The sequence below is a fragment of the Chlorocebus sabaeus genome, chromosome 9 (assembly GCF_047675955.1).
Source record: "Chlorocebus sabaeus isolate Y175 chromosome 9, mChlSab1.0.hap1, whole genome shotgun sequence".
Classification (NCBI taxonomy): domain Eukaryota; kingdom Metazoa; phylum Chordata; class Mammalia; order Primates; family Cercopithecidae; genus Chlorocebus; species Chlorocebus sabaeus.
In genome coordinates this window covers 51,102,756-51,128,658 of record NC_132912.1, presented here as the reverse complement: position 1 = coordinate 51,128,658, position 25,903 = coordinate 51,102,756, and the positions used below count along the sequence as shown (strand labels likewise).

General features: G+C 47.4%; 1 protein-coding gene across 7 annotated transcripts in view; it reads right to left on the bottom strand.

Moving 5' to 3' along the window:
• Positions 1–629: 629 nt before the first annotated feature.
• Positions 630–25,903, bottom strand: part of TMEM273 (transmembrane protein 273) — a 40,323-nt gene continuing 15,049 nt past the window's right edge. The window contains exons 2-7 of one of the 7 annotated variants that reach the window (XM_073018984.1): positions 20,108–20,161; positions 19,046–19,186; positions 17,955–17,985; positions 17,394–17,550; positions 13,782–13,805; positions 630–8,185 (exon numbers count right to left, since the gene is read on the bottom strand). In XM_073018984.1, the coding sequence (XP_072875085.1) occupies positions 8,117–8,185; positions 13,782–13,805; positions 17,394–17,550; positions 17,955–17,985; positions 19,046–19,186; positions 20,108–20,161 (476 nt within the window). In that variant the 3' untranslated portion in view covers positions 630–8,116. Of the gene's footprint in view, positions 8,186–13,781; positions 13,806–17,393; positions 17,551–17,954; positions 19,193–20,107; positions 20,162–25,903 lie in introns of all 7 variants that reach the window. The other 6 variants (XM_007962595.3, XM_007962596.3, XR_012093970.1 and 3 more) reach the window with 6 other exon arrangements.

The following is a 25,903-nucleotide window of genomic DNA, read 5'->3' as shown; positions in this document are numbered from 1 at the left end:
AGCACTTTGGGAGGCCGAGGCAGGCGGATCACTTGAGGTCTGCCTGGCCAACATGATGAAACCCCCTCTCTACTAAAAATACAAAAATTAGCTGGGAGTGGTGGCATGAACCTGCACGAGAATTGCTTGAACCCTGGGTGCAGCCTGGGTGACAGAGTGAGACTCCATCTCTGAAAAAAAAAAAAAATTTATCCCAAACTTTCTCCTTAATCCTGAGTGTGTACCCCAACCACCTTCTTTACCTAACTCTCACACAAGCCAGTATTTGCCCTGCCCTAAATTACCCAGGGCCAGTCTCTCAGACAACTGGAGACCAGAGCCCACCAACCTTATCCACACTAGCCAGTACTAAGTTGCTTCCTCTTTGTTGCCTTGCTTTTCCCATGGAAAGCTCAATAAAGGCTCTGGGCCATGCTTTTCTCTAGCTCTTTCTGCCTCTTGACCAACCTGGTGCTTCCTCCCTGTGGTCTCATGGGACATGGTATGTCCCGTTCTCTTAGGAAATATAAGTACTGTAATAAATTATTCCTTCAATGACATGAACTGTCTGTGTGGTCTTTCAGTCACCTTTAAAATTAAAGCACAAATCATTAGTCTGGCAAGTGACATCACTGGTAAGTTACCTTGATTCTAGAGAATCCTGGTTTCAGGCTGTGTTGGCTGGGTCTATTTCAGTTCTGTCTCTGGTCCTAGAGCACAACCACTAGTCTTGGTTTCCATGGGAAGCAAGCTGTGCTTACCAAGTATATTAGGGTTCTCCAGAGAAACAGAACCAACAAGATGTGTGTGTGTGTGTGTGTGTGTGTAAAGAGGTTTATTTTAAGGAATTCGCTCACACAATTATGAAGTTGGCAAGTACAACATGCAGTTTGGGCCAGCAGGCTAGAGACCCAGGAAGAGCTGAGGTTGCAGTTCCAACCTGAAGGCCACAGGCTGCAGAAGTCCTTCTGCTCGGGCTTTGCTTTGTCCGTACCTTCAAATAATTAGATGAGTCCCAGCCAAGTTATGGAAGACAATCTGCTTGTTCTATGTTTTCTTAGATTCTGGTGGACTCAAAGTCCACCAACTTAAATGTGAATCTCATTCACAAACACCCTCACAGACACATCCAAAATAATGTTTGACCAAATATCTGGGCACTGTGGCCCAGACTAAGTTGATACATACAATTAAGCGTCACACTAAGTCCTTCTATTAATACTTTGGCAGGATTTAAACTTCAAACTTTGTCTCTCAATGGCAGGACAGCTGCTGAAATCTCTGCTCAGCTCTTTTTAAGCCTTCCAGCTGTTGTTTTCCACTGAGCCCCCTTGGCATTTCACTCTGCGCATGCCTAGTTTAGGAGTCAGCCATCAATTTAAGGGGAATTTTGAAGCAGGGTTGGGGTCTTTTCCAAAATCAAAAGTTACTTCCTTTCTGGGGTTTCTCCCCTAAATTCTAGCCACTGTGATGGCTTCAAGCCCCAACCTCTGTCTTCCTAGCACAGTAAGATTGTCACATCCTGCTTCAACTCTCTTGTCCTGTATGCAGTATAAACGGGAATGGGTCCTCAGGAGTTGATCTAAATAAATGTGGAGCTCACGTACTTCTTTTCTTTTAAGGGCCAATTACCAGATCCTTCCTTCGAAGCCAAGGTCTAGTGTCTTTTGGCAGCTCTGGTAAATTGTGTTCTCTCGTCTGATCTGTCCTTTTTTTGCTCTGTCTGCTCCCTCCTCCTAGAACACCTATTAAATGAGCACTAGAAGTCCTGGATCTTCCCTCCGCATCTCACAACTTCCATTTCACAGAATTGCCTATTGTCTTTCTGCAACTCGCTTTGTGAAAGAGAAAACTGATTTCACAAAATCCAGACAACCAAATGACTGAACATGTGAGCACCTTGTTTGTCCCCATAGACTTCCTGACCCTCCTTCTACTCAGCCCCAGCACTGCACACAGCAATGTCCTTACCCATTCCGGCTTGCCACATGATTTCATGCCTCCAGGCATTGGCATGCCAGGTGCCAGACACTCTGCCAGGTGCCAGATGCCCTGTCTGCTTTTCTGACCAACAAACTCCTTTGTGTCTGGACAGAGATGTTGCTCTGCTGGCCACTGTGATTTTCTCTTTTTCCTGGGATCAAACAGCACCCTGTTCACACTTCAAAAGCAGCACTCACTTACCCTGTTTGCCTGTGCTTTCCTCTGTTAAGGCCACATCTATGTCTTCTGTGTTTTTTCCCACAGTGTCTCATACCGTACTTTAGAAGAGGGAACATTTATAGAGCACCTACACATTTTGGACACTACTCCAAGTGTTTTATGTGCAATAACTGTTTGGGAAGTCATAGCAACACTCTAGGGCCATCATCGTCATTACAAATAAGAAAACAAAGATGAAGTTGAGTCACATGTCAGGGGTCACACACAGTTAGTAAGCAATAGGCCAGGAGGAATTAGACCTTAGCCAGCTGGATTACAGTCCACACTCTTAACTGTGAGAAGGAACGATTCCATCCACGAAGGGGCACACTGACCATCATGGTGGGTTGGTAGAGTGCATGCAGCTGTGTCTACAAAAGCTAGGCTACAAGTGCAGATATAATTTACATGAGTAAAGTATCCGTAGGGTATAACAGGTGCTTGCCGCCATCCTCTGAGAAGGTTTTCTCCTGTTCCATTGTGTCTTATTTTTGTTTTGAGACCGACCGTTTCTTTACGTTCGTCAGTGCCACTTCCATCCAGACAGAAGGACCCCAGGTCAAGGTCTGACAGGAGGAGCAGGAGCCATCAATGAGAGCAGACCTCAGAAGGCTGACGGAGGGGAGAGGAGCACCATCCGCAGCCCCATCCTCTGGATGCTGTGGGAAGAAGTCCACAAAATACTGCCCCTTGGAGTGAGTCGGTAGCAGAGCGCTTGCTGCTGGCTGCAAATACCCCATCAGAACATGTTTGGGGTGATTCTTGGACCTGGTTTCAATTTCTTTTCTGCCAGTCAGCAGTTGTGCTTGACTCACAATTTGTTGCCATCTCCTGAATTAAACTCAGGAAACAGGATAAAGATCAGAACCACATTGTAAAAGCTTCCTTATGGTTCCTTTTTTGCTAAGATAAATAATGAGCAGCTCTGATCCACCTCTCTGGAGAGCTCAGAGCACACTACCAGGAGCTCCTATCCGCAGAGTGAGCACAGGCAACTGGTGATCTCTTGATAAGGAAAGACAGCAGTGTCCAATCTACCCTGCCTTGCACGGAGCCCCAAGTGCTCGCCCAGACTATGTTGCTACCTAAAGCACATGGTAATTGCGTGATGCTAACCAAAGCAGCCCCTCACTCATTAGAAACATCTGCTTTGCATTATTTACACAGGAAAAGTTTTCCTCTTTACTGAGCCTACCCAGTTCAAACTTAAGTGGGATTTGCCAGCTATCTGGCTAATTTTATGAGCAATAATAAAGATTGGTGAACACTTGGTGTTTGTATAATTACAATCAATTTTATGTTAAACTTAGCTTAAAAGAAATTTATCTTCATGAGAAAAATAGACAGACTTTAGTGAGGACCAATCTACAAAATGCCTGACCAGAGTTCTTCAAAACTGTCAAGGTCGTCAAAATCAAGGAAAATTTCAGAGATTTTCACAACCAAGAGGAGCCTAAGGCGACGCTGTGACTAAATGTCATGCGGTGGTCTGGATGGGGTCTTAGACCAGAAAAAGGATACTAGATAAAAACAGGAAATGCAAATAATGTATAGATTTTAGTCAATAATAATGTATCAATATTGGCTCATTAAATTGTAACAAATGTGCCATAAATGAAAGATGTTAATAACAGGGGAGGCCAGGTGTGGAGCATTCAAGAACTCTCTCAACTATGCTCTCAACTTTTGGGTGAGTTTAAAACTGTTCTAAAATAAAAACTTTGTTTAAAAATATATAACGAGGCTGGGCACAGTGGCTCATGCCTGTAATCCCAGCACTTTGGGAGGTTGGGACAGGAGGGTTGCTTGAGCACAGGAGTTCGAGACCAGCCTAGGCCACATGATAAAACCCTGTTTCTACAACACATACAAAAATTAGTGGCACACGCCTGTAGTCTCAGTGAGTCAGATGGATGAAGTGGGAGGATCACCTGAGCCTGGGGAGGTCAAGGGTGCAGTGAATTGTGATTGTGAAAAAGAACTCCAGCCAGGTGACAGACTGAGACCCTGTCTCAAAAAAACAAACAAACAAACAAAAACTATACATATACATATGTAAATTAAGAATGAAACAAAAACTTCCATAATCTCACCTTCTTTGAATTTTGGAATTGTGTAAAAGTTGCCTGAAACCGATGAGAAGTAATAGCTCATGTTTACCAAGTGCTGATTACATGTCAGTGTGCTAAGAACTTTACACACGTTACTCATTTAATTCTCACAAAGATCCTATGGAGCAGGTACAACAATTAGCCTATTTTACAGACGTAGAAACTGAGGCATAGCACCATTAAATAATTTATCCAGCTCAGAAAGCAGCATTTTGTTACACAGCTCATGTAGTCTACCACTGCTCTGTACTGCACAGAGCGGAGCCACAAATGAAGAGACAGTCATGAGTCCGTTAAAATTCCAGGACCGTGAACACTGGGACATAGGATATACTGCTAAGGGGGGCTGGGATACTCAAGGCCTGAGTGACTTCTCCGCATCTGTATACACAGCCTGGGAGATGTGCCACTTATTTGTCATCTGATGATAATGTACTCATGAAAAATCATATTCTTTGAAGGATGATTAATTAATTTGACAAATCTGAGATTAAGACAAATGACTTAGAAGGGAAAGAATCAGTCATAGCCTGGACCTGGCCCTGTATGGACTTCCTATCACAGACCACTACCCTTCTGCCTGCATCTTCGGGTCTGCCCATTTCAGCCTTTCTCTGTCTAAGCAGCCAACCTGCACACTCCATCTCAGGGGAAAGGAGCCTCCAAGCTGGCTCTCCCCATCTTCTCTCATAAATCTCAGAGCACGTTCTAGAATAATCGTTGACACATGCTTTTAACCCCGATTTGCAGGTTTGTACACCTGTAGAAAGGTGAGATTCACTCTCTCCAAATGCAGCCCATCCTTGCCTCCCCAGTAGCCTAGGAGACCCAAGACCCAGTTGCAGAGCTCTCTAAGGCCATTGCTCCTCAGGCTCTCCACATCCTAGCAAATGACTCCTGAACCTAGGGTTGTGCTGAACTCCCTCTGCCTCCCTTACAGACTGATCCACCAGCAAGTCTTGGCATCTCTTCCCCTAAGGTCTATCCCAACTCCCACCCCCACCCCCAATTCTCTGCCTCTTTGCTGCCAGCACTCTACCTGGGCTATGCTCACTTCCTGCTTGGACTGCAGCATGGATGCTGCAGGGACTCTAGAGGATGCAGAGGGATGCTGGCATGCCGTGACTCATTTGAAAGTCACAATAGCAGTGGTATTTTTATTTCCAACTGCCTAGCTCATCTGCCTCTCAGCTGTTTCCCAACTTTGATGATGAAAAGGTTGCATCTTCAGGCTCTGTTCAGCTCAGCTTCCCTCTGTCTAAGCAACCCTGCCTGCTTAGAAAGGAGTTTTATTAATTCCTCCAAACCTGCATTTATTTCCTAAAATTGCATGATATGTGTACTTTTAACACACAGAGGAGGACACCCATACATACACATATTTAATTGTTTATGTATTAATTTGTAGAGATTCAATGTAAACACACTTAATTTACAGATATATAGACTGATACATATATAGATGATTTTTAATTTGTTGACCTTGCCAGTTAACCCTCTCCCATCTCACCTTCCCCTCCTTCCCATACTGAATCCTGGAGGCCCCAAACCACTGCCACTTCATTAGATCCTGGTTGGCTGCAGCCATCTGTGACCTGCTTCCCTGTGCAGGATGACTCTTCCTCCTGACATCTGAGAACCATTTGTCCCCTTCCATTTGGGTCTGATGTTCTCCATGCTGTGGTGGGCTGTGGTGGGGGAAGCTGTATGTGTCCTGGGGTCCCAGAACTTACAAGGCTGGGAGGATGGGGCTTAGCCCAGACTCTGGCCTCTGTTAGCATACTGTCAAACCACAGGGTGAGGCAACCATGCTGGAATGGCCCTGACTCAAGAAGCTACACTGCAAGCCCAATGGCTTGTTAGGACTCCTTTCAGTCACTTCCAAGAGCTACTGCCCATTGGACCCTGTGTCCCCAGGAGTTGCTCTTATGGAGAGGAACTGTCGAGGGGGGCTTCAGAGAGCTTCCAATAGGACTAGAAGGCCATCTAGAAGGAAGATATTGAGCTTGGGTTTGGAGTGTAAGCCAGGGAGACCTCAATGTCAGGGCCTCCTGCCCATTGGCCTCCCAGATGATGTCGGCCTTTATGACCCAAGGAGAGGACGCTGGCCTTCAGCATAATTCTCTCTGTTCTTCACTTGGGAAACTTTGTGTGGGGCTAAAACCAAACCAGAGTGCAGTGGTGGTGGTAGGAAAATATGTCATGAGGTGGGGTCAGGGAGAGAACACCAAGGTTTTGCTGTATGTACAGAAGGTAAAACGATGGCTGAGAGTCCAGGAGCATTCACCTTAGTTCACAAGTGTTTCTGCCATTCGCAAACCAGATGTCTTAATTAAAATGCTGCTAAAGGAAGTAAATCAATTAGCAGATCCCATACAAGATGGTTTATTTTATCTTACACACAGAAAATTGCTTATGAGTATCACGTTACCACTCTTGGTTATCAGTTAACAAAGGCTGCTAATGAACAGTATCGTTATCAGGTTGCATAAGAGACGCCCTGGGAGTCAGGCAAATTATGACAACACAGCACTTTGTTCTGAAATACAGCTCATCTTTCATCACACATGAAGAAGGCAGCCCAGTCCAAAAGATTTCCTGGAAAGTGGAAAAGCAAAGAAAACTCCATGATGTGATCCCAGAAACACAGGGTTAATATTACAAGGGAGAAAATTGCTCATGGGGCCTTAGCCTGATGGCAATTATAGAATGACGTGGCTTTCCTGAGCCTCCACCAGTCATGTCTTTTATGCAACAGCCATGCACATTGTATTAATAACCACAAAATAATTATATAAGGAGAAAAAATAATAACTGACATTCATGGCCCTCTATAAGGCACAGTATCTGCTTTCTTATTTGGTCCTTTGTTGGTTCTGTCCTTTGAAGGTCTGAGAGCAGCAGGCCCATTCCATGAACGCCAAAGCCCTTCCTCCCACACCAGCCCAGGCTGCCATTTACCCTCCAGAAGACCAGTGTTCATCATCGATAGGGCTGGAGACCATCCCGGAGACCCCATGTTTCAGGACTCCCGAATCTTCACAGAGTCCATCTTTAAGAAGGGATCTTCCGGCAGCTAAGAGGTGAAGCTAATCGTTCTACAAAGTATTGCCTAACTGATGAGAAGATGGCAGTGCATAGGAAGCTGTGTGTTGGGTCCGATTCCCCTTTTCATGAGCCATTTTCTGTAGTAGGTTTCACGGACATGGACACCATGCCCTCATGGAAGCATGAACAGCTCCAACACAGGGTGAAGTTTTTGGTGTCCACCTTTTCCTACTGCAGGCTAAAGTGCTCAAGGCTTCCTCTGTGCAGTCCGCTTTTTCCAGAAGAGGCGTGATAGTTTCCTTCAGGACAGAGGCACTGTATAGTCTATTCCTTCTATTATTTACTTCCAATATTCAGTCCATGTGAAAGTTCATTACCAGCCTTGGGTTTTCGAATGCAGAACATCCTGAGACGTTAACCGTGGGCCGCTGTCCACAGAGCTAGAATCCCTCTTCACATCACTGCTCACCTACAGCTCAATCACCTGTGCATCTCTGGAAAGGAAGAGAACCAGCTGGAAGACTTATTGAGAGGGCAACTATGCTCTAATTATTGCATGTGTTCATGCAACTCACACAATTAAACAGGTATAAAAGCTCATCAGCAAAGCCTGCAAGGTGGAACACTTCCTTGTGCAACATAGAAAGGAACCTGAAGGCCAGTGGCTTCTGGGTAAAGGGGAGAGCTCAACCTGGAAGTTGTTTTCTGCCTGCCAAACCCAAGGCAAACAAAACTTCATCTACTTTGACGACAAAAAGAGAAATTATTCCTCGAGGTTAATAGGCATATTTTGGGAAACTTGTCACTTTCTGTAGTTGGTGAATTTGCATAGATCTGGGCAGATGCTACCAGGAACAAGGTAGATAGACCTATGAGAATGGAACTGGAAAATAATGCCTTCACATCTGAACTGCAAGCTGTTACAGAGGGTGAGACTTCTCCATACTTGGTGTACCAGCTTTGATGGAAGGGAAGGACAGCATAGGTGTCTAAAAAGGGGAACATGGAAGTGAAGATGCAAACCAGACTCTGATACAACAGAACTTGGGCTGAAAGTAGGACGCAGACCCTTCTAAGGAACTCACTTATACCTCCATGCCTTAAGACCAAATTCACACCCTCACTGTAGTTTCACATAGACATCTGGAATATAATAGAATGGTATATATGCTTACATTGAATGATGCAAAATTGTTTATGACTTTCCACTGTGCATATTCAGTCACAATCTTCTGACAGCTAAGATCTCCCCGTGAGAGATGGGGCAGCAACAGCAGGAAGGCAGGATAGATGTGGGACAAGCCACATCAAAGGCCATAAAACAGACAGACAAAACAGACAAAAACTTGACTACCCCCTATTTGAGGACCAAGGACACAGGTCATGGTCAGGGATATAGAGCTTGATGGTAGTAGAACCAACATTAAAGACAAGAAAGACACTGGAAACCAGCAAGATATGGTAAGAGGAAGTGGCGAGAAAAGTAAAGGAAGGGATTCCACGCAAGGGCCTCAAAGGCCGTCAGGGTTTTCTTTCTCCTTTAAAAGACGGAAGGTCCAGAGGAACATGGGATTTAGAGGACCAGAGGCTGAGCAGAGGGTTCATCCTTCCTACTGTCTTCAACAAGCCCTGCATTTAAAGGCCCCATCAGGTGTTGATAAGGAAGGGATCTAAAGAAGCTGGGGTTAGCCAGGTTTGCACTTGAGATACCAATGCTCAGAGTGGATGGGCAGCCCAAGAGAGCAGCCTCCTCCCGCCCCTGGCTGCCCTGAACAGAAGAAGGGACACTGCTGAGCTACCTCATGGATGAAGTTGCTCTCTGACAGGTAGTGATACCTCTGCAGATGGGTGTGTCACCAGCCACCAGAGAGCCAGGCACAATCTGGAGAAAACAAGGTAAGGCTGGCAGAGTCTGGGGTAGCATCTGCTGGCTGGACTAGTAGGTGAATTAGGCTGCATGGTACTCCAGGCTGGCATCATGAGAAAGAGCAAGAGTGTTGCATACCCTACAATTTAGTGGCTACAGACCCAAATCTTTGACCACATCCTCCAAGAATCACATAGACCAACAAGGAGAGAAGAACAAAAAATACAACAAAAGTGAAACTAATAATGAGGGTGCCTATACATTCTGGTTAGCCCCAGAGTTCATCTGTTTAGGATACATTTATGCCTGCTAATACTGAGAAAAATCTTTAGCAAAATCCAGCACACATTTCTGATTTTTAAAACTCAGTAAAATAGGAACTGATGACTGCTCCTCAACATGATAAGATATGTGTGCTTCAGCCCTAGAGCCAGCATCTTACTTGATGGACACCACTAGTGGATTTCCCATCAAAGTCTGTCAGAGGCATGTTGTATGCACAATTTTCCCACTATTATTTAACATTGGTGTTCTTAGTCAATGCAATCGGAGAGGAGAAAACAATTAGAGGCATAGCAATTGGGAAAGAAGAACTATATTTTGGCAGATGACATAATATGGCAAAAACTCAAGTGACAGAGGAGAAAACAGAGAAAAATAATAAAATAATTCAACAATCATTCTCACCCTCTTTAACAGCTTGTAGTTCAGATGTGAAGGCATTATTTTCCAGTTCCATTCTCATAGGTCTATCTACCTTGTTCCTTTTAGCATCTGCCCAGATCTGTACAGATCTGTGCAAATTCACCAACTACAGAAAGTGACAAGTTTCCCAAAATATGCCTACTAACCTCAAGGAATGACTTCTCTTTTTATCATCAAAGTGGATGAAGTTTTGTTTGCCTTGGATTTGGCAGGCAACAAGGCAACCCCTATAATGTTAACATAATGCCCCAAAATCAAAATGCAATCAAAGACCTGGTAGGCAACATCATGACAAAAACTCTATTTTGAAAGCAGCAAAGGCAAAATACTTATGAATAAATATAACAAAATATATGACAATCTTATAAGAGTAAAATCTGAAAACTCTCCTGAAACACACAAAACGGTAACACACAAAATCAGATAACTTTTTATGAAAAAAATTACCTCTTTTCCGTGGAGAACCACTTAACATCGTAAAGAAGTAAATCGTTGTTAACTCAATATGTAAATGTAATGCAATCCCAATCTAAATACCAAGATGTTTGCTTCTTTTTTTCTGTGTGTTATTTTTACTTTATTTGCTTTGGTCTATACAAAAACCCGGTAGCCAAAAACACAAAGCAATCGTCATAAAACTCTCCACTGGGACCTCCCCCAGCCCCCACACCATGAAAGATTTCTGTTTCTGTGGAAAGATTCTGAAGTTGATTCCGAAGTTCATACGGAAAAATAAATATGCAAGAATAGCTGGAATAAACTGGCAAGAATGTCCCCTGCAAAGGAAGCATAATGTGTGCGGGTGGAGGGAACCAGCCCCGTCAGAAGGTAGAGCACATCCGGAAGCCTCTCTAGGCTCAGCCTCTCTAGGAAGCCCTCAGCACATGAATAACCACAAATGCCAATGGAGAATAAAGTCTAGAAATACCCTAGTACATACAGAAATTTAGAACATTATAAAAGTGGCAAATGAAACACGGGTGAAATAGGGTGGTTTTAAAAAATAGTATTGGAATAAATCAAGTGCCATTTGGGAAAAAAACAAAATTGGATCTGTAACTCACACCACCCACCAGAATAAATGCCAAATGGATCAGACATCTGAGTAAGTAATAAAACCATCCAAGTGCTGGAAAAAGTATATATGCCCAGCTGTATACATCTATATGTAAACATTTTCTAATTTTATTTTTAAAAATGTGTGTCTATATAAAAGTGTTTTTAATTAAATATATTTTTGTAACAGTATCACAGAAAGAATAAACCAGGAATTATTGAAAATGGCAACTTCAAAGCAGTAGGTAGGAACACGGTGGAGTGAAGTTACAAAAGAAACACTTCTCCGAGTTTATCTGTTTATATAGTTTATCTCTGAATCGTGTACATGACACACATGTATCTCTGTTTACAAAACTATGTAAATTAAAATTTTAAAAGATTAAAACAGGAAATAGTAAAATAGAATACACACTAAAACAAATGTTTCTGACTCTCTATCCAATTGATAACATAACCACACAGAGAATATAATTAATTTCATTTGAACACAATACTCTGGCTGTACATACCTAGAGGGCTAAAGCCACTGCAAAGAAATGTGCAAGTTTACAGAGCAGGTCTACCGCTGTATAGTGCTCTAATTTCTGGAGGTATTTTGTGTGTATTATAGAATAGAGAAAATGAGTAAAAATATTATGTGGTTGAAAAGCAGGGTTTTTACTTTGGAGAAGGCAATCTAGACATATAGAATAGGGAAAGCTTAGAAAAAATTTTATGATACTGAGTTTGTAATTTAAATGCACATTTCCTGACTCTGTCCATTGAAAGGGCGTAGAATCAATGACACCTCAGTAGCCCTGAGCACACATTGTGCCCATATCTTAGTTTCTAAAAATCATTCCATAGTAAAAATTAAAATAAAATAAAATAAAAGAGAGAGAGACAGACACACACACACACAGAGAGAGAGAGAGAGAGAGAGAGAGAGAGAGAGAGAGAGAGAGAGAGATTGAGAAACAGGGACCCTTGAGAAAATTAGACCCTTGTGCTACCCTTGGGAACAAGACAAGGTGAGCCTCAGATGTTGTGTTGTCAGAAGTCTAGCATGTGCTCAAAGACTAATGAGGTTCTGTCTGAAGGACACAGGGGCCCCCAAGAAGTGACTTGCACGAGCCAAATTTGCAACAATTTGGGCATCAGAAAGAATCATGATGGTAATGGATTAAAATGCATTGAAGTCCACAGTAATAATCCTCAACAAAAGAAGAAGGAGAAAGGGGAGATAGAATAAAAAGGCTTTCATCTAGATGAATGTCAGCTATTAAATACAGAAGAAATGCTGGAATCAGAAAGTCAATATTTTGTAATCACCAATGGCAATAATTGCTTCAAGCAGGATCATGAATAGACTAAAATCATTAGGTGAGGAATTGTTGGGGGTCGGGATATTCACATAGTGTCAAAGTGCCTCCCTTTGTATTATTCATTCATTTCAGAGGGGAAAATTCTAATTTCCACAAATATAGAAATCTAGTGGTCACTCCCTTAACCAAGCAAACAAAGCATCACCAACAGTGATGCAATACAACGAAATGTACACAACATCACCTTGTGGTATTTCCGACCAAAAACTTCAATCTGAATCCACTCAGGAGAAAACAATCAGACAAATCCAGAAAATGGGACATTGTGTAAGACAACGGGGTTTAGGGACTTCTCAATCAACAATGTCATAAAGATAAAAAGCAGAGGGGCTGCTCAACACTGAAAGAGACTTTAAAAAAGATAAAATAAATACAAATATTTTTTCTGGATTGGAAAATAGCACAAAAAAATAGAGCAATAAAAGATACTTCTGAAATAACCAGAGAAATTTAAATATGGACTATATAATAGATGATATTAAATTAGCATTAATTTTCTTAGGAGTGGTCATTGTATTGTGATTATACACAATAGGAGACACAATGGTGCTGTATTCAGGGGTGAAATATCATGGTATCTATACTAATTTGCAAGTAGATCAGTCAAAAATGCTTATGTTCACAGAGATAAAGCAAAGGGGGCACCATGTCAATGAGTGACCCTAGGTGAACGGTGTATATATTTTGATTGTCCCATTCTTTCAACTTTTCTTTGGATTTGAAATTTTTTCATAAAGCAGGAGAGTGAGAGAAAGATCAAGAGATCGCCCCAGGACTGTGTGACCATCCTGGGCTGGTCAGACAGGGAGCAAATTCTCAGTGGGTTTGGCACATGCACGGGGCATGAAGTGAGGAAAAAGCTGGGGAAGGTGGATTGTGAAATAATGATTCTCAAAACCCTGGTGAAGATGCCTTCATTCCTAGGAGTCTTCATTCATAGGCTCATTCAATCAGGGGTCCAAGATCCTGTCCCCTTCTGCAGACTGGCCCTCCACATACGGGCTTCGTCCACTCTGAGACCCCAAAGCAGCACTGAGATGCAAATACCCAGCCAAACTGATAGCATGATGACATGAAGAGATGTTTGGGAATTTTTTTCACCAAATGGACTAAACTGACTAATTATTAGATTGGACACTATCATAGGATAGGTCTTGGAGAATGAAAAACAGCTTACCTATCCTGTTAAAACTCTGTTTTCTCAGCTCTAACTGGGCAAATGCCCCACAGCTTCATTTTAAATCTTGCCAAGTACCAGCATGTCCCAAGGTGATGCTGATTCCTGGTCTCACAGCTGTTCTGGCATGAGGGCTCCTGGCCATGGCCATCATTGCCCGTCCCGCATGGCCAGGGTGAGGGAGAGGGCTTGCCGAAAACCCATGCAGCCCCACAGGGCAGAGACTGCCTGTCCTCATTTTAAGACAAGTGATCACTCTTACAACTCACCTTTCGGAGAAATTGTGGTTTCGCCTGCAAAAGAAAATAAAAGTATGTTTATTGCCTAAGCCTTGGACGACAGAAAGACAGTGCAAAGCTTGCTGCAGGAGAGTGGCTTGCTTGTCATTAGCTTGCTCTTTTGGGTCTGACTTCCTCATGACTCAGCCTGACTCCACCTAGTGTTAGTTTTGGAAACTCGAATCCTGCTTCTTTCTGAAAGTCCCTCTATTTGCAGAGGAGCTCTGTTATGATACCTGCCAAGAACAGCTCCCTGCACGTGGTGAGGGCAATGTATTATCAGGGGCATGAACTCCCATCCAGCCATTGCTTCCCAGCCCTGCTGTCTCCTGGCCTTTATTTCTTGCCTCCCTCACCCACCTGCTTCCTCTAGCATCCCTTCATGTTTTTGCATGAACTTTGCTTTCAAAAAGTTCATTGTTGAATAACTATTGGAGCCATCTTTCCTGGATTATGAAAAATGCCTTCTATAGCCCTGATGGCTCAAAATAACCCAGAACTTCCAAAAAACACATATAACAGAGATGCTCTTCTTAGATGATCATGCAAAAGAACATAAAAAGCACAGTAACTGCTCATTCAGCAGTGTTTTCAAATGGGTCTGTGTTGTATTGCTCACAGCAGCATCTTCCCACACAGACGTACGTGTGTCAGAGTCCATCATGAATGACTACACGCACATAGACACACATATACACAGGCACTACATGCACACACACACATATGCGTGCACACACATGCAACAGGATTAAGGATCAGGTTTTGTGGAATTTCATTTTATGTCAAGTCCACGGCTAAGATGTCCCTGAAGTATGGTCTGCTTCAAGGTCTGGCGATTTGCAAAGCAAAGTGCCTTAACTCAAAGTCCCCGTCAATGTGTGCCAGGAGTTCGGATGGTCAAGGTAGCATCCCTGTGCTGGGTGGAGCTCCAGCACTTTAGAGCCCTCCTTGTAGTGAGAAGGTCACTGGGCTAGAATCTCCACACGTTTCAATATTCCTAACCACAGGGCCTGAGCTGGCCACAGCAGCCTGTGTCCTCCGCCTGGGTACCTAAGCACCCAACAGAGGGCCCCTGAGGCTATGTGGTGCCAGAGTCTTCGCCATGGCCAACACAGCCCATCCATTCAAAAGAGACTCCTCCTGCACTCCTCACCACAGAGGCTACCTGGACCCACAAAGGCAACAAAGGTTCTAGGGAGTCAATCCTTCTTGCCCTTCCAGACTCAATCCAGCCTCCTCATGTCCTCCAAGAGCCCTGTGCGAAAACTCTTATTATGGCCAGTCCACCCTGATTCCACGGTGGGAGAGGCTGACTCAGCGCCCAACCCACAGTCATCCGAGTGCTGCCCTTGGGTCAGTGGGGACTGGGACACCCTCCTGGCCAGGTGCTACAGCTGCACGCTCAGGAGAACCTGTGATTGTGCCAACCCCCTTAGGGCTAGAAGAACACAGAGCTGCCCCAGTGTGAAAGCCTCTTAGGGTGAAGGGAAGGGAGGGGTGTGAAGAGGTGGCCAGCACGGAACTCCACTCTCCCGCATCAGTGGATTTGGGGGCACTGGGAGCTGTTCGGCATGTTTCTTCTATAAAAAGGAATGTGACAAGTTCAGCTAATGTGGGTCTGGGTGTGTGTGAATGTGTGTGTGTGTGTGTGTGTGAGAGAGAGAGAGAGAGAGAGACAGAGAGAGAGAGAGAGAGAGAGAGAGAGAGAGAGAGAGAGAAATGGGACACATGGCATCTCTGGTCCCTCAACCTGAAATATCTCCAATTCCACCACACATTTCCAAAACCCCCTCAAGCTGGTTACATGCCCTGCGTGCACAGAATGTGACATGGCCAGCAAGAGGAGTGCTGTGTGGCCACCAGGGCCTGGAGACTTCACAGGCCCACTCAACCTAAGTTGACCACACATCCGCTTCCCTAGGACAGTCCAGGCTCACACCCATCATCCTGGTGTAACTTTTACAGAGTCTCTTCTCACTCTCACAAAGTCCTGTCTTGGATGACAAGTTATATCCCCTGTTTTCTCCAGCCCAGGACCCAGTGGACTGACACAAACTTGGGGTGGGAGGGATGACCTGGGAGGGGACAGAGAGAAGGAGAGTAAGAGTCAGAAACAGAAGGAGAGATGGAATGCTGGGAGACAGAGTTGATGAAACGTGCTTTAACGCTTCGCAATCAGAAACCACTGCTGAAAACTAGAATATCTGAGGGAGGAGAAATCCTCACACACACACACACAAAATGAACTTCTCAAGACAATCCATGTCCAGCTCATCCCAAGGGCATGACTCCATGAGGGCTGATGAGTGATGACCTGCAGCCACAGTGCACCATGTGTTCATCCCTCATGCAGTCATTAATCCATCTGCTCCTTCAATAGACACTGCTTGGAAGTTACCCAGTCCCAGGTCCCATGGAAGAACTGGAGGGTGAGACTGGGCTCTGGGTACTTTCTAAAAGCCATTATCCCTGTGTCAGCCCAGGCCTCTGTCCTAAATGCCAGCCACTTACTAGACATCTCCTCTACGTGGAAGTGTCCAGAAACCTTCGGTTCACCATGTTAAAAAAAAATATCATCTCAACCAGCTCACTGCCCAAAGCTGCTCCCCACCAACTTCCCAAAGGGCACCAGCTCAGAGAAAACTCTGAGCTGTTCTAGATTCTTTTCTCTCCTCCAGTGGCTGTCTCAGCCCTTCATCCCAGGTCCCTGGGCCAGCTCCTCCTTAACTTTGTTCCCATCTTTTATTTTCTCCATTGCCTCCACCCGGACTTACTCCAGCAGGGCCTTGCACCAGGCCTGTGTCTTTGTCCGGGCTCCAGCACATCTTCCTGGCTGCAGCTGGGCCCTCCTCCATGCTACCAGATAACAAAAAAATATTCTATCCCTCCCCTGCTTAGAATCCATCAGTAGGTGACCAGAAGTTTCAGGATAGATTTCAGACTCCATTGCTTAGCACCAGTTCCTCTGACTGTACATGCGTAGAAACTACTTATCTCTCCAGCCCTTCCTTCCACATCATCACATGAAACACTTACTTCTGACACATGGCATGTTTGTCAGCTGCAGGTTTTACCCATGATGCTTACATACGCTAGGGTTCCCTCTGCCTTCTTGAGCTTCTCTTAGTCCTTCCGCATGTAGCCTGAGGCTCCCCTGCACCTCCTAGTGGCTATGCAGCCCTCTGCACCCCCAAGACACAAGGCAACACGCACATAGCCTGCCATAGCCCTCCCGGGACTCCCACCCTCACTGTGCAGCCACCACCTGAGACCTGCCTGTCTCCCCTGTAGACTGAAGGAGATTGTTCTACTTCTCTCTCCTTGACCCCCAGCACCTAGTCCATGGCCTCATGTTCATTTATTTATTCATTCATTCAACACATATGCAAGTATCCACTTTGTCCCTGGCACTGTGCTAAGTGCTGGGCTACAGAAGTGAAAAGGAAGACCCTACCTGTCCGGAGCTTACATTTTAGAAAGAAACCCATACAAAATAGACAAATCAATATATCATATAGCATCAACTAGTGCAGAGAATTATAAAGAAAACTGAAGCCAAGCAAAGAGAAGAGAATGGTGGCTGGAGTCGAGAGGGGACTGTACTTTAAATAGGCCCTCTATGATGTAGTGGTGACACTGAAGCAGGGATTTGAATGAAAAGAGGGGTGAGGCTTGCAGCTTTCCAGCAAAGAGCATTCCAATGACAGAAAACAGCAAATACAAAGGTCCTGAGGCAGGACCGTCCCTGAGGACATGGGCTCTGCGCAGAAGAGCAGGGTACCTTGATGCCAGCAGAGAAGCCTGGAAACCTGGGACAAACCACATGTGACCTTCCAAGTGACAGGGGCTGGAGGCCTCATTCTGAGTGTCAGAGGTATGCACTGAAGGGGTCTGAGTGGAGGTGGAACAGGATCTAATCCAGGCTGTGCAGAGGCGAGCCCTAGTTCCTTTGACGACTGTATCCTGTGGCCCTCACTCCTGTGACACCTGCCCACTCGTCCAGAGGAGGAGAGAGTGTAAGGAGGGGGCCATGAGGTGCATTCTAGTCACCTAGAAAGCATGCCAGAACGCAGAGAAGGCTGGGGATGACAGGCAAGGGAGTGGCATGGCCAAGACAGGAGAGAACACGGTACCCCTCCCTGACTATGTGGGCAGTGACCTTACCTTGGGGCTCTCTTCTTTAGCGGGATGGTGTCTAAACAGAGAAAGCCGGGCATTAGGAAGGGGGTCCTGTGACAAGAGGTGCAGAGCGTTCCCTGGAACTTTCACCTCCCTCTCCTGGGTCCTCTCATTCATGATGCCCTCGAGAGATCCGGGGCCTGGCTGCCATGTGATGAAGAGGCTGTTTCCTCCCCTTATTTGTGGGGATACACAAGGATAAGCAAACTCAGGGATAAGCAAACTCCCATGGCCTATTAAGCCTCTCGGGTGATGCACACGCCAGCATCTTGGGAAGCCTCCTCCTCTCCTGGCCCAGACCAGCCCCTTCTCCTTATCTTCACAGATCATAATCACATCTTCCAGAAAGACAGTGAGGCTCTGTTCTCCCCAGAAGCACCCCGTGGAAAACTGCACCATCATTGTACTGAGCTATCTAATACAACAGAGGATGAGTTTGGGGGTGATACCCTGAGAGAAGGGATGCAAATCAACACTGCATTTTGGGTGCCAAGGAGGCGGAGGACTGTGCCATGGTGCACATCAGCCAGCTCAGTTTCTATCTGAGGGGCTACTCAGTACTGTTTTGAGAAGGACTTTCCCAATTTATGAAAAAAAATGCATCTTGACCCACACAGTCAACAGAACCTCCCACCATCCACCCACACTTACGACCAACCTCACTGCCTCCTGGCACTGGGTTTATTTGATCTCATCATTTGGATGAGAGAACAGAAATTTCTGTGTGAAGCCAATTTTAGTTCCTCTCCCATCTTTCTCCAGGAAATGTGATTCTCAGGACTGCCAAGAGCAATGGAAAGGAAAGGTACAGAGGGAAAGAGTCACAGAAAGACAAAGAGATGGAAAGAGAAACAGAAAAAGGAACACAAATAGACAGAGAGAGAGAGACAGAAGAAAGAGAAACAGAGGCAAAGACATAGTAAGAGAGACAGAAACATGGAGAGGTCATTGCCTTCCTTTACAGCCTGTTGGGCTCTGCGCTTGTGGGTTCGTTCTTGCTGTAGCCAGCATCACAGAGTGGCCCTCGGTGCCTGGCTTCATCGGGCAGAGCCAGGCCTGAGCACCGCATCCCTCACCATTGAGGCCTCCAGGTGCGCTTTTCAGGTCGGAAGAGTCGTCATCAAATAAGTGCCTCCTGATCATGCAGATCTTCAGGGCCAGGAAGCTGGCAGATACAGCAATGCCCACAGCAGTCCCGATGAGGGCGTACTTGAAATCTGAAACTCAGGAAGGAATTGAACACCGGGTTTCAGTCACCTGCAGCTCCCTCTACATTCCAGATGAGGTCCAAAGCATGCATGTGGCCCTTAACACGCCATCTCCCACTGGCTGAGGCCAGCCTCACCTTCCACTCTCCCCGGAGTCACTTTGCTCCCAGCCTCTGCTTGCACCCCATCCCCTCCTTCAGAAGCACCATCCCTGGTTCCTTCAGCTGTGGAAATTGTTCCCACCTTTCAACGCTCCCTGAAGCTCACCTGGCTACCTGCCCCAAATGGTGAGTTGCTCATTTCTCTGGCCGCCTGAGCCTCCTAGCCCTTCCTCACCAATCCCTTCGTTAATTCATCCACTAATCTATTGGGTGTGTGTTAATTGCCTGCTCTATGGTGAGCAATGCAGGAGAATGGATAAGGCCTATCTGGCCTTTGAGGAGCCTGCAGTCAGCTGGGGAGGGCAGGGAAGGAGCTCATGACGGGAGAGGCTGGGTTGGCTTGGAATCATGGGCATCCAGAGCCTTCTCAGAGGGTGAGGCATGCAGACTGAGCCTGGCCAGCATATGAGGCCCTTAAGGGGCAGAGAGGCTGGAAGCTCGCAGGTGGAGGGAGGCACCGATGAGGGCTGTGAGCCTGGCAGAGCGTGCTGTCAGGGCCCATGGTTGCAGGATAGGGCTCTGTGGGTGCTGGAGTCACGCATCTCTGGCCCTGAGGTATCATGCCTCCTGTGTGAATGAGCTTTAATGCAAGGCGTTGCCCCCAAAATAAAGCTGTCAGCCACTCGGGAGGGCCTGGAGGTGAGGTGCCCCTTTTCCTATGCTGACAGCAGGGAACCAATTCCAGCACTGCAGCCCTCTGCTTGTGTGTTGTGGGAGTCTCCTTCCTGCCCCTGACCCTGTGCACAGAATAACATGGGCAGCCACCTACCGATTTCAGCCCCAGGGGGCTTGCCTGTTGCCAGCACTTGAGCTCCTCCTACATCTGCAAAGAAAGAAACCCCAGAGCCTGGTTAGAACAGAGCTGGCTGTGGCCCTAGCCACCCAGTCTCAGAGGCCTGGGAAAGCCTGCCTCAGGTACCCTAGGAGCACAGAGGTGGGCTCCCAATTGCCATGGAGCATCTTGGAACCTTGCTGAGACATCAGAGCTCCTTCAAAACTCAGACCAGGAACGCGTCTCCACCCGATGCAGTTCAGTCCGCTGTTCAGCAGTTTCCAAGACCTGCACTCTGACCCAAGCTTGCTCCACAGGCTTCCCTGTGGCTCCCAAGGCCCTCCTTAATCCAGCAGGGCTTTGGTGCTTCTAGTTCCCCACACAGCCGGGGCATCTCCTGCCTTGGAGCCACACACTCTGCCTGGCCCCATCTTCTTTCCCTCCTTCTTTACCTGATGTTGGCTCCATGCCACTTCCTCCCTGACTCCCCAGACCTGAGTGAGCTGACCCCAGTGTGCTCCACAGCTGTGGTGCTTGCCCGCCATAACTGACCATGTCGATATGTAGCAACATTTACATGGCACTAGTGTGCGCCAGGCACCATCCTAAAAGCTTCTCACATATTAACACATCAATGCGTCTTCTGGCTGGTCTCACCCTGGACTGCATGGTACAGTGTCCAGCATTTGATGCAGTGCTTGGCCCACGGGAGGCATTAATAGACGTTGGTGGAAGGAAGGAAGGAAGGAAGGAAAAAAAAGGAAGAAAAGAAGGAAAGAGAGCATGCTGTAAGGGTCCCTCACTCTTCTAGCCAAGCCTTGAAACCTTAAGACAGGAGACACTGCTCACAAACAGGGCTGTAGAAGAGCGATCCAGATGTGAGGTCCTTGGAGAGAAATGTGCACATTTATTGGCCACTTACTTTGAGACAGATATTTAATACTCACAGCAACAACTCTGTGAGATAAATACTGTTATTATTGCCATTCACAAAATGAGGAATGGGAGGCATCGTGGTCTTGCTAATGTACCCAAGTGCCAAGAGAAGTGGGAAATGGCAGGTCTGCACTGAGAGCCCAGGGAGGCCTGCAGACGCGAACATGAATCCAAGGAACAGACACAACACCACCAAAACCATCAAGCCGCGGGGCTGCATGGACTTGGGCTGGGGACGGGCAAATGGTGAGATCCAAGCCTGAGTCTCACTTTCAAACTTCCAGGAAAAAGCAGGAGAGAGTGCTACCACTCCTGTTCCTCACAAAGGGAAGCCGGTGACTTCACTGGAAAAGACCAGATGGTATGATGGAGGAAGCATCATAGCAAAGACATCCTCCACCCAACCCTGTCTGCTGACCACATTCAGTGATGCCCAGAGTGGCATGGTAGGTTGGAGTTCCGCAAGGGACAGCTTTGCTCTGTGTGTGTTTGGTGGAGAGAGGGATTGTCCTACTAGAGTTCAGAATTTTTTCTGGCAGCCTAACTTTGTAGACTGATAAAGTTTCCCCAAGTTTTTTCTAAAGTAAAATTTCCCAGCTTTGTTCTAATCACAGATATTTTTGGAAATTCAATGACCTCTTCTCTCTTTCCCACAGATCACAAGCCCCATGTGAGCACATCTGCTCACACACACAGACACCATCGCACACAATATGACCCTGATTTTGTCTGTTCTCTGAAGCCCCAATCAGCTTCATTCCATTGTCTTATCATTTATTTAAATCAGTCCTGCTGCTCCAGCTAGGTTGAACATCATTCCGGACATGGGGCAAAGGTTTATATTCAATGGAAGGCAGCGGGTGGGATCACATTTCCAGATTAATGCTCCCAATCCAGAGCTGTGTGTGCTACGTCCTCACCCTTTCGTGGGACGGGATCCTTTCTGACACCTCTGATCTCTCTCTGCTGGGCAGAAGGCAGGAGGACAGCAGAGGACAGGGCCTCAGTGGGTGGGGCCAGGCCCCTGAGCCCCAGCCTCACCCCACACCCTCCCCCTGCCATGCTAGCATGTTGCTTGATTCCCCCTCCGGTCCTCCCTTGTTAGGCATTGCTCTCATCTGCAGCATTGGCATGGAAAATTTATGCTAGCCTGAGATGAAATCCGAGCAGAGAGGAAGGAAGGACACAGGTTAGAAAGGGCGAGAAATACAGAGAGGTACACACAGAGATGCTCAAGAGACACACTCAGGCTGTGCTTGAGTCACTCAGACCATCAACGGGAGGGAAGAGAAAGGAATAGGAGAAAACCCTAACATCAAAAGGCCCCAATCCTGGCCTTGGTCTCCGCAGCAGCATCACAGTTTCCATTCTCGCCAGGCTATCCCGCATCCTTCCTCATCGGCTTCACTCCCCAAATGTGTTACCCTGAAACCTCGGCTCCTTCTGCCCCTTTCTGTGGCTGGGACCCCTGGCTGAGCCTCAGCTCAGCCCCCAACAGAGGCCAGTCCCTTAGACACCATCCTCTATGTCCCATCCTGTGTCCCCTCCAAGCTGTGAGGCTTCCCCTAATCCCTGACCCCAAAGAGGCTCTCCTCCCTGGGGACTGAGTGATTCATTTTGGGACTGAGTGAATTCCCACCACCACCCCAACTCCACCACTACCTTGAGTCACTTGCAGGGAGACCGACGTGGGCGGAGAACCCAGCTGTGCACTCAAAACAGCCAAAGGCCCAGCCCTTCCTGCGAGCCAGCCCCTCAGCCACTCGGCGGCAGCCTTTCCCCTCCTCAGGGAGGGAAATCCCTCCATGCAGCCCTCCTGTGCTTGGAGCTGTGACTCCACACACTCATGAGCCCTTGGGTTAGGGTGCATGCTCAGGACAGCAGCCTAGCCGGCCCTGCCCCTGCTTCCTGCTAGGGTCATGAGCTGGGGAGGGCCCCCTGGGCCGTAGACCCACTGCAAGCCTCCAGCACTGGCTGATGTCCCCGGGCTCTGCAAAGTAGCTGGAGGATGGCTGGCTCTAGCAGGCCTGCTTGGATATCACAGCCAGAGGTCTCTGGAGTGCCTTGGCTACATTTAGATCTGTGGGAGACCCCAGAAGGAAGCCCACAAGGACCAGCAGGAGCTGCACTACACTTTCTCTGCAGGAATTCTCCGGGATCTCATGCAAGGAGGGGGAAGCTTGGCACGCACAGGAGAGTCACACGGGGCTGAGGTGGGGCTGTGTGGGGCAGGCCCCCTTCCAACCTGTAGATTTGCTGAGGCCATAATAGGCAAAGTTCTGGCCAAATCTGGCTTGACCCCCTCTGACTGCTACTACCAACTGCACGAGTCTGGCTGGCTGCCTCCCTTGAACTGTCCACACTGTGTAGGGTCAGAGAGCCAGAACACAGCCCTTGCTGCTGCCTAAAGCAGAGAGCAGAAGGCAGAGGGCTACCTCCAGAGGGCTTGCTGAGATGTAGGGGCTTTCCACAGCCTCCACCTGTGTAGCTTCCATGTGTGGTCAGATCAGCCACTGACCATAGGAGCTTTTCCTAATTTGCACAAGGCCACTCTAAGGACTCTAGATTCTAGAGTTTCTGCTTTCTCCCTGGTGCCCCATGTGGACCTGGTACTCTGGGCCTCCCTGACAAAATAGTGGGCTCCAGCCCCCTCACAGCTGCTATTCCCATCTCAGGCCTGCATCACACAGATTGCTCTGTAAGTGGCTCTCCCAACAGCAAGGAGCCCTCTGCAAGAGTGGATGGCCCTCTGTCTTATGGACCCCCAGAAACAGTTCCTGGGGAGGAAGATGGCAGGGCTGCTCTACACAAGCTGAGATGAGCTATTTTGGAGAGTGCTGAAGGCACGGCCTAGCTTTGCCCCATCTCACTTGGAATCTGACCTGCTGAGAGCCCATCCCCAGCATCCAGGCCTCTCTGAGCTGTCCACCTGTTGGGTCCACCCTCGATGGGGGACTGGCACTCTTTGCCACCCTTATTTGGGCAGAATCGGGCTGTGGGATTCCCAGTTGTGGGCCAGTAGGCGTGCGTGCACTCAGATGTCGTTCTATAAGTATTTGAACTAAAAATAGGGAGAGGCTGCCCTAAGTATTTGTCAATGATGCCTGCCCATAGTCATCTTGGGACTTAAATGTTGCTGAATGGCTCCTAACTTTAGAGCTCATGAATTCCAACATTCTCAGCTAGAGGAAGTGGCTTCAAATGTCTAGGATAGGCTTCCTTAGTCTCTTAACAGGGCTCACACATATAAATAAAGAGCCTGCAGGGTGTTCCCTGGGGCCCCAGGGCCTGGGAGAAATCAAAGAGCAACCAAAGACCTAAGTCCCCCATGAAGGAGCTCACAGAGTGACCAGGGAGACAAGATTTACACTGAAGAAAAGATCAGAGTGTCACAGGCAAAGCTCAGCACCTTCCCCAAGCCTCAGTCTCACAAGCTGGAGGAAGTGGGAACAGAGTGCAGGGTGGACACTGGTACATGGCCTGCCTTCCTCCCCTGACTAGCACCTCGGTTTTCCTCTGAGCAACCAGAGGCCCCACAACCAGAACTCCAGCCAACCCTATTCACTGGGGAAAGGGCTTGCTCCACCTTTGAGCCTCTCTGTGGGGATCTGAAACTTCACTATGACCCCATGATGGGTAGGAGGGAAGGATATTTGGAACCAGGAGATCTGAGTCCCCATTCTGCCACCCATTGCTCAGTCAGTGGCCTTGGACCAGACACAACACAGCGCCCAGCTCAGTGGCCCCATTGCACACAAAGCATGGCTGGACAAGTCCTCAGAAGGAGTGTGTGCACAGAGTGAGGTGCAAGCAACAGCTGTCCTTCCACAAACAAGCACGCCACCACCTGAGATGGGCGTCTGCCACTTTCCTAGGGGCCGTGGTCAAAGTGGGGAGCCAAGCACACTGGGAGGCACTCCACGTGACTCCCATAGGACGGGCTCCAGGGGAATGTGTGAACCCTGCCTGACCAATTAGCATATTTCTTCTTCCTGTCAACTGTGATTGGTCGACAGGTGGGGCAGATGATCCAATTCAGATCAGTGACACCCAACTCAGGGCCTCAGGGGAAACTGAGAAGCAAGAATGTCTTCTGGAGCTGAGAGCTATGGGGCCGAGGGAGGCCTGAGTTTGCCCACTGCAGGGAACCTGCAGACTGAAGTCCCTGCTGAAGAAGGTTGAGCCCAGACCAAGTCCTAAAGATACTTTGAAGCCTCTGAATCCAGCTGTGCCTGAAGCACTTCTCCCTGGACTTTTGAGTCACCTCAGTAAGGAAATTGCTTCTTTTTCTTACTCTTATGTGAGCTCAGTAATTGTCATCTGCAATCAGAGGAATCCTAATGACTCTGGTGATGGGTCCTGAGAGGGCATCACTGGAGACGGGGAGATGGGAGCAGAGAAGGCTGGCTGTGAAGGCGGAGCTATGCCACATAGTCCCACACAAGCTGGCCTGGGACCTGCGAGTCATGCAACATGCATGGCTCCAGGCCTCTGCACAGGCTGCTGCTCTCTTTGCTGCAATGCCTTTCCCTCATCCCTGCGGAAAGTGCTTATTTATCCTTCAAAGCCACTCCTCTGAAAGTCCCCCTTGCTCTCATTGGTCCAGGATCACCCCTTCCATGCATCACACTTCTCCCCTGCACTGTTGACCCCAGTCTGCGGCTTGCTCTATGGCATGAAGGCCACAAAAATCCCAGGGGAAGCTGTTTCTCCCAAGAGCAAGATGATGTGTGAGAACTAGACCCTTCTCCTGGGGGATGCCGGGAGAGGTGGATGGGAGAAGTCTGAACTGAGTATTAAACCAAAAGTGGCTTGAAGAGATAAGATCTAGTGTAAGTACTGAGTGGTACGGAGCTT